Source organism: Pagrus major, chromosome 18 (assembly GCF_040436345.1).
Source record: "Pagrus major chromosome 18, Pma_NU_1.0".
NCBI classification, from domain to species: domain Eukaryota; kingdom Metazoa; phylum Chordata; class Actinopteri; order Spariformes; family Sparidae; genus Pagrus; species Pagrus major.
In genome coordinates this window covers 18442905-18452032 of record NC_133232.1, presented here as the reverse complement: position 1 = coordinate 18452032, position 9128 = coordinate 18442905, and the positions used below count along the sequence as shown (strand labels likewise).

Below are 9128 nucleotides of genomic sequence, written 5' to 3'. Positions count from 1 at the left end.
TCTGAGGTTCAATGTCTGAGTTACAGAGAAAACTGTTTAGCAATTCTAGAGAAAAGGCCTGGGGTTTGTTTTCTTGACATTTCACAAACCACAAAGAACTGACTGTTGTCAATAATCTACATAACTGAACGCTGAGGATACAGACAAACACTGCTGCATCAATAAACCTCAATGTAGGATGAACAAAAAATCTAAAATATTAAAAGCACTAAATCAACATTTCCACAACTGCCATTTTTTGCTTGCACTTCAATATAGATATTTGAAAAATAATGAGGGAAAACAAGGAAAAGCGTATTGATATTTAGTCAGTTTAGAGGAATTTCCCTTCAAACTGGTGAACATGAATATGCAAACACATTTGTTCCGAATTAAACTCAACAAATCCTGAACTTCATGACAGTGTGGCATTTTGAACAAGACCACATCAACAACCACAGTGCAAAAAAAACCAAAATTGTTGTTTTCTAAGTGAATCAATCCTGTGATACATTCTTTCTCTGACACACGAAAGATGAATGCAATGGATCTTGCAGCAACAGGGTATCTGATTCTCTAGCTGTGCTACTGTTATTACTGTTGCTGCTTGAGGCCACAGCGGCTGCTGTTCAGCAAAAGTTAAATAGGTTAATTTTACAAACGGAAGCCAAGAACGGTCGTGCTTGCAATTATTTTTCTTTGATGTTGTCATCTAAAGATCACAAGTCAATTGTTTGGATATCTGGAGGAAACGGGCTTCATTATCTTGAGATAATCAGCCTGTTATCACAAGAAAAAAGTCAAGGTTGCTCTTTTTATGTTTATCAGAGATCAAGAATGCCACGCCAGCATGCATGAGTGGCATCTTGAACTCTGTAGAGTGATCTAACATGAAGATGTGAGTTCAAGAAGTGCTAATTAATCGACAGTGCATCAGACTGTAGTCAGTGTTACTCGTGGATATAGATATTCAAAAACCGAGTTAGTTTCTGGTAAGTTTAATTCAAGTTGACCTTATTCACACGGTGGCCATTTTCATCCAGTGCCGGGGTGGGAAACTTGAATGCTGGAATGTTATGCTGCTTTGTTCCAGGTTGCAAGTCATTTAAAGGTAGGTTATCTGACAAATTGTCATTTTACTGTTTCCCACTTGATCAGCAAACTCAAAGTATGATGGCTGGTGAAAATCAGGAGGCACATTCGGCTATATTTCAAGGTGAAACAACATATTTGTATTGAAACAGTAACGTTAGCTAGAATGTGGTTGAAAGCTAACGATAGCTGTTGTCGAATGGTGGCTAATCGGTTATCAAACCAGTTGTTTGAGCTTGAAATATGGTCCGATGTCCCTCCGGATCGAACTGTTCATTGTCTTTACAGCTGCTAATCAACCAGGAAGCAGTAAAATGATAACAATTTGTCAGATTTCCTTTGTTTATATGACCTACACCCCAGAACACAGCAGTCCAACATTGGAGCTGCGAGTGTGATGTCAGAGGAAAATGGCCGTTGGGTGAATATAGTCTACTCTCTAGGTTATCGTCTCCTGTACAGTAACACATCTGCTTTAAGTTGACCACTGTATGCAAGCCTATCCCTTACAATAACTAACCATAATGTAAATACCCTCATATCAAATCACTAGGGAAAACATTCTTACAACAAATGTCCATAAGGTCAGAAGTTCATACAGTATCTTCAAAACTGCCAAACCCAGCCCAGAATCTGATTGAGCTGTTGAAACCTGCCTTTTATTTCCAAGAGATAACTAGATAAATCATTTTTATTTGATTTATTTCAGAAAACAAGCTGTTATCTATAGATAAGAAAATGACTAACACGTTAGCAAGAGATAAACCCATTAAATAAATTATTCAAGTTTTTGCTCTTTCTAGTGTTAAGACCAGGTCCTCAATTATAAATTCTTAAGATTAATGTTAACCCTGAGTATGACTTAAACTGAAAACTGCATGTAAGTAGTTATTCATAGAAACTTAGGATCTAATCTTTAAGCAAAGTATAGACTTAACTTCAGTGATTTTCCTGGTTAGTGGTATTGCAGCTTGGGACACATATACATCCACGCCTGGAGTGAATTTCACATGAGCTTTCTGAACAATGTGCTCTCCCAAACTTCTTTTTTAGTCCACAGAATAATACATGTTGCCTGGCTCCAATTTCCTCTACCATCACCATGATCTCATCTTCCAAAAGGTTTTTTTTGTTTATTTTTTTTATAACTTTTGGTCCTCATTTCCTCGTTTGTGCTGGAATTACATGAGGGAAAGTCAGAGGGCAGATTTTTTAAGTGGATTTGAGATGTACAGGTCACTGGAGTGCAAGTTACAAAGAGGATTCTTAAACAAATCTTGCAAACTGTCATTTGAGTTTGCTGTGATAAGCAGGACAAGTCTGAGCTGGTGGATTACTTTGAGAAATATGATATTTTGACTGAATTGGGGAAATGTCCTGAATTCATCTAAGTTTTCCACAAGGATAAGCAGGTACTACAAAAAGAAGAGTTTGTGCCAATCAGCCTGAACTTAATTTAACATGTTTCCAGCTAATTTCACGCTCGGGAACATTTCTCAATATCGAATCCAGAACCACATCACAATAACTCATGCTTTAACTAACTAAAATCATGTTGCTTTTGAACATGTAGTACAGCTTTTTAAAGCTTTTTTTATTTTTGGTTCTGGCATTTATCGATACAGTTTAAAGCAACTTTATGTAACTTTTTTTTTAAACGTTTAAATAACAGCTTGAAAAATCCTTTTTTATGGTTCAGTGTCGTGTAATACGATGAATGGTCTCTGTCTCAGCCACTGAGCCCCATCACTTGTTTCTGCACTATGTAACTTCAGTGAGAGGGTAGGATCACAGTGTTACATACATGTTTACTTCAACATACAAGTTTTTTAACACATGACATTGTTATGATGTTATGAGTGTTGTTTGTGCATTTACAAAAGTGGTGTTGCACTAGTTCAGTCAAGCACAAAGTAAATTTGAAGCTGTTGTTGAACCATTTGGAGTACAGACATGCCTTTGGGCTCTTTTGAAAGGTAATAAGCTGAATTTTTACTTTTCTGTTCATCTATAGGGGTTTGAACACGCTGAATTATCAAGTTATTTTTCTCATCTACATTTTTTAATGCAAAAATAAGCCTGCAGATGACCTGTAACTGCCCCTATTAGCTGGAAAACACAATGGGTCCACATCACATAGTCTAACTTCAAATTTAATAAGAATATCACTGAAAATGAACACTGAACACTTTTCTGAGGAAATATTCAGGCGCTTGGTGAAAAATGGCATTTTATGACCTCAAAATACCCCTTGTAAGAGTAACAGGAGCAAAATCACATTATAGTTCTTTAATATCTTATTTACACTAACTTTGTGCATATAAAATAGTCAAAAACAAGTATTTAGATGGAAAAACTGCCTATTCAAAGGGCAAAATGCACAAAACTACATAAACTACAAAAGCTCAGGAAAGAAAAGAAAGAAGAGAGAGTAGGTCACTTGTCTACACACTCACTCATTAGCCGTTATAGGCTCTAGGGCGAGGATACAAACTCCGATCTGCTCAAATGAGCTGTGAATCAAACGTCTGCCGGGCGGACCTCTGACTTTTACCTCCCACACTTCTTGTTAAACCTGACACACAAAACATGACATTTTTACACAACAGTTTTTGTATTAAACACACAACATAACGTGTTGATTTGTGAGTTTTAAGGGTGCCCATAGTTGGATTTGGTTCGTGCAGACAAACCCAGATTGGCTGTTTTCCAGTTTTTCAGCCCTTTCGCTAAGCTAAACTTCATATTTACTTTACAGACATGAGGGTTGCATTGATCCCTTTACCTATCTGCGAGAAAGCATATCAGCATTACATTCCGAAAATATTTTTCCACCGATTTCCCACTATCCCACGGTTTCCTTCATATGTTCTTTCATATGAAAACAAACCTGTACAAACCAAATTTTCAACAGATCTCATTTCCTGTACCGTACATAGTTTTTTAAATGAGTCATAGTTGCTGTTTTTCCTCAAATTATCTTCCGTACCCACAGACGCTGCCACGCATTAAGATGTGACTGACAGAGGGATACGATTAACCTCAGTAACTTTAACCTTATTATTTACACTTGTCTCACCTCATTTTCCCTCTCTGTCTTCGTGGCGCTGTATAAAGTCCTTCGCACCACATTCCTCTGCTAATAAGGACAGTTGAGGTTACACTTCTTCCTTCAATTCATCAAGCAAGGCTTCAAAGGACAGATGAGAGCAATTTGGTTTTTGACACTCCACACTTTAGGTTTGGACATCCTTCAAACAGTGTTATGTGAGAAGTGACCAAAATAAATATTAAAAGCACAAGTGAGTGTTATTCCAGCTAGATATCTTTCCATGAAATTCAAAAAGAAAGAAAGAAAATGAAAGTCCTTGTTCATTCAACATCATTCATCACATTTTCTTTTGCTAATCATTCCAAAAAATCAGGAAACATAAACACAGGACTGAATCACATTTATCATACACATTTATCATACAGCATAGGCCAATTTCAACATAATACAAAAAATAAAACTGTACAACTGTTTGAATGTGACATGTTTAAAGTATTAGAGGAGAACTTCTCATACTTTAACTAGTAGAAATATAAAAAGGCTTGTAGAAACGGTGTCCAATAGCTTCATAGTCACGTAAATGTGATGGTCTTCATTCCATGGGTTGCTCCTGCCCCTCTTTGAACTCATTTACCCTCGCCTGGAACAAAACAAAAAAGACATGTAGTCAGAAATGGAGCTGAGACTGTGCAGGGGGTGTTCAATTTAATCGATGCTGGCTGACTTTCCTTTCAACATGGGGCTGATATACAGAGCCAACCAAACAATGCATGGCTTCTTCCTGTATCCCCCATGAGTCAATGAATGATAATATTTTTCCATCTGTGGAAATTAAATTTCACTTCTTGCCTGCCTTCCTCTGTAGAGACGTCAGCCTCTGAACACGCACAGACAAGGACCCTTCACAAGACAGATGTAGCTGACAGATGATGCTTGCTGCACAGTTCACAAGCCTTTTACACCACTATGTCATCAAATCATGTCGGCGACTCAACAGAAAATTTGAGCTTGAAAATTATTTGTAAAGTGGATCCTAGCACTGAGGCACATTCATGTATGCGCAGCAAATTATTTACTAATGTATCAATTTAAAGTTATCAATTGATTCTCTATATTGATCTCTATAGAATGAAGTAAAAGCCAACCCTAAAATCATAATTGAACCACTGCTGCTCAAGAGACTGCTCATCAGTGCACAAAATGGTAGAGCCCAACCGATACTCGATTTTTGGGGCTGTTGCCATTGTCCCTCAAATGTGGTAAACAAACAAAGGCAGTATATTTTAAAGTTTAACAATAAACTTTATTGTCTAAAATGACATTCGTGCACTGAAACAACAAACTTTGCAGGGAATTCAATAATTAAATTAACCCAAGCATCTTTTTCTCCCTTATTATCTCTTTTAATAATTAGTTCACATATCGATGCGTATCAGACAACATACACACAGATACCGATATCTGTGATAGGCCAATATTGGCTGATAATATAGGCTGACCGATATCGGTCGTGCTCTCCAAAATGGATACAAAAGGCTCACCTGAAAGGTGTTGAGAACATGTTGACAAACATCAGTGAGTTCATTCAGGCCTCTGCGCAGTGGCTCTGTGGCTGGAAGTCCCCCTGAAACAGAAGAAAACCATCCACACCAACAGTATTAACAAAAACACAACACTTGCATTTTGTGGGTCAATCATCTCTTCCGGACAGGTGGTGAGTTTTCATCTTGCTCCACAATGCACAAAGTTAAAACATTTTTTTTACGTTCACTTATGATGTACACTGTTCAGCCACAATATTAAGACAGCTGACAGTTCAAGTGAAAAACACTGACCATCTTGTTGTAGTGCAGCGTTCTGCTGGGTCCTGGAATTCATGAGGATGCCACTTGACACGCACCATCTACAAGCATTGTACCAGACCAAGTACAACCCACCATACCAACAGCACTCCCAGCTGACAGTGTCCCCCCCTTAGCAGGACAATGGGCCCTGCTAACTCAAAAACTGCTCAGGAATGACCCGAGGAATGTGACAAATTTATCAGATCCCAATCTGATCGAGCATCCGTGAGATGGCCTGGAACAAGTCCAACGCACAGCGGCCCCATGGGGAAAAGGGGGTGTGCATGTTCTGCAGCAGTGTTTGAGTGGGGAGTGTGTGTCAAGTGGTTTCCACATGAATGCCTGGAACCTGTTTCCCAGCAGAACAATGCATTGTAACAAGATTATCAATGTTATTCACTTCACCTGCCAGTGGTTTTATGTTGTGGCTGATTAGTGTAGACAGCCACGACGAGGGCGGGCAGAGTTACTCGAAAAACACAAAGCAGGAGTAAGATGCTGCTCCAGCGCAAATTTCACCAAATTTGCAACATGCAAGCTGCAATTTACCACCTACATTTTTTCTCATTCACAAATAAAGACAAATGACATATTATTAACCCTTGCATAACCATACAGGAGCCCTGTAGGACTCTCAAATTACATACAAATTGCAAGTGACAAACGTGATTCTGCCAATAATGTTTGTGTAAGCAGTGGATCGCAAATTGCTTTTTTGGGAAGAGACCAGATTACAATCAAGCACTCAACCAAAGTTGCGTTCATATAAATACCAAGAAATCAATGAATCATAAACATTTTTTCCCCCCCAGTAAAAATGCATTAGTCCAATGTCTGCTAAAAAGTCTTTCACAGCAATTTTATCAAAGCAACAGCTGATCACTGATGATGATGCAGCAGGTCAAGAGGTAATGAAGACTTTAATTGCCTTAAAAGTGATTAAAACAGCGCAGAAGTGCAAGCAGATGACAACAGTTGATCTTTATTCATCTCCCACGGGGATAAACCAACCCATTTTCATTGTGGTCATGGTGGGAGATAGTAAAGACAGAAATAAATATAGAGCTGTAGCTGAATATATGAAAGCACAGTTGAAACGAGGGGTTTTTTTTTGGTGCCTGGAAGGTAATTGTGCCTTTTTCTGTGATGAGGCCATGAGGAAAGATCTTCCAGGCAACTGGAAACTCAGTTCAACAACAAAAACAAGTTGTTTCTCAGTCCTGCAAAATCCTTTCATGTGATGGGCCGCTGTTATCTGTGGGGACTTTTTTTTGGAACAAGAGGGTTTATATGTGCATGTGTGTCACTTTAGGTCGGTCACAGGAATTTCTTAGTCGGCTGAGTGGACAAAGTGAATGCACCAGACTCCAATCTAAATGTTTACGCTGCAACAGAGCCTGAAAATGTTTTGCTCTCTAGCTGTCCGACGAATGTATGCACACATGAACTAACCTGGATTGTGAAGAGGAGAGAAAAGAAGATGAAGCGACAGGGATCTCACCTCGTGTCTGAATGCGAAAGTTGATCTTGCTCTCGGACGGATGCGTGATGGTGTAGCCACAGAACTCCACATCCACACTGACAAAAAATAGGAGAGTGAAAGCATGATTTGTGATTGTCATCGATGTTTTGCTTTAAGTGGGTGGAGGCAAGTTAGTTTTGTTACAAATGTTTCCAGGATCAACTCATCCCAGCTGACCGGGACTGACAAAAACACTGGGAACAAAGTGGAATCACAAACACACTTGAGGTCCTTTTTGGCATGATTAATATAGATAAAGTCTGAGCATTAAGGGAATAAACAGTCTCTTCCAGCTGGAGTCAAATCACAAATGACACCAATTAAGCATTAGTCATACTACTTCAAACATGCTACATCGGTGTAGGGTTCGATGATTTTAAACAGACAAAAGGGAGACAGATCAAACACGGCCACAACATGTTGAGTTTAAAGCAGCAGTTTGTTAAAGAGAGAAAAGAAAAAACACTGACGTCTTCATGATCATGTATCGGAGGGAGTTGCCCAGTGTATGGTCTTCATCATGCAGCACAAACGTCACACAGCCCTCATCGGCCCCATCAGCCTGGATCTACAACACAACAGAAATGCTTTTAATTAGAACCACACATCTATCTTTAGACACAGACATTACCCGGCGCCCTTCTTGGAGACTGACAAGTGGGAGAATCAGGGATCTATTATACATTGACAGCACATCCAATACTTGCTGTCTCTATTATGCACATTGACAAGCATCAGGTTAACATATGGCATACTGAGAAACTGAGGGAACACTGCCCCCCAGTGGAGAAACTCTGAGTCAGCTATAGACTAAGAAGGAGGTAAATGTAAAGTAGCTGAAGTGATTTAAGTAACCTTTGCGTAACCTTAGCACAACCCAAGTTGTAAGTCCACACCCTGGGTTGTGCTAAGACACAACTGCTTTCAATGTAGTTTTGGTTGCGTTTGTTTTCTTGTTGTTTTCTCACTGCTAGCTTCTGTAGCTACCCACGTGAGGAGTTAAATGGCAGTCGAAATGCTATCATTAGCTTCTTTAGCTGAATATTTTCTTACAGACGGAGTTTGACAGGCAAAGCTGCGTACGATGTGAAAAGCAAACGGAATTTTTGCTTCTTACCATCTCCAGCACCGGTTTCTTTTCTCCTTCCCCGGCCATGCTTTCACATTCCTACTCTGTCCGTCAATGCCGAGCCCCCGAGTTTCACCCCTCAGCACTGTCTGACAGGCAAGGGGACGAGCCCTGTGTTTGGGGAGTGATTATAGCAGTGAATATTGAGACATTATGAAGAAATCTAATTTTTAATAAAATGTTTAGGTGATATATTAATTTACCTCGGCACCACAGTTTTTTTAGTCTTAGCTGGCTCTTGTGTCACGCTGTGACTGTCTTTAAATACAACGTTTGCATTAGTGATAAACTGTGAAGTAGGACCAGTGCACTGTGGGTTAGTTAACGACTTGTCTAGCCATTGTAGCAGAACGTACGTTGCCTGTAAGACCTCGACATGGGCTAAAGTAGCCTCATAATCCAAGCTGTCGCGATGACGTGACGTAGGATGAAAACATGTGACGCATACGACTGAATAACAAGGAAGTAAAAAAATGTAGTCCATATAACGAAGCATTACATTTGAGTAAA

At 39.3% G+C, this 9128-nt stretch overlaps 1 protein-coding gene across 1 annotated transcript; it reads right to left on the bottom strand.

Moving 5' to 3' along the window:
- Positions 1-4506: 4506 nt before the first annotated feature.
- Positions 4507-8713, bottom strand: polr1d (RNA polymerase I and III subunit D). Its single transcript, XM_073487153.1, has 5 exons — positions 8607-8713; positions 7960-8057; positions 7469-7545; positions 5665-5747; positions 4507-4763 (listed from the first exon to the last, which is right to left on the bottom strand). Exons 1-5 carry the CDS (start codon positions 8643-8645, stop codon positions 4716-4718), a joined length of 345 nt encoding a protein of 114 aa, XP_073343254.1. The 5' UTR covers positions 8646-8713; the 3' UTR covers positions 4507-4715.
- Positions 8714-9128: the final 415 nt, after the last annotated feature.

Excerpts from the sequence above, each read along its gene's own strand:
- polr1d (XM_073487153.1), bottom strand. The coding sequence starts at position 8,645 with ATGGCCGGGGAAGGAGAAAAGAAACCGGTGCTGGAGATG. Across the intron at positions 5,748-7,468 it reads CTTTCGCATTCAGACACGAG|GGGGACTTCCAGCCACAGAG; the intron begins GTGAGATCCCTG and ends CTTCTGTTTCAG. Across the intron at positions 4,764-5,664 it reads ATGTTCTCAACACCTTTCAG|GCGAGGGTAAATGAGTTCAA; the intron begins GTGAGCCTTTTG and ends GTTTTGTTCCAG.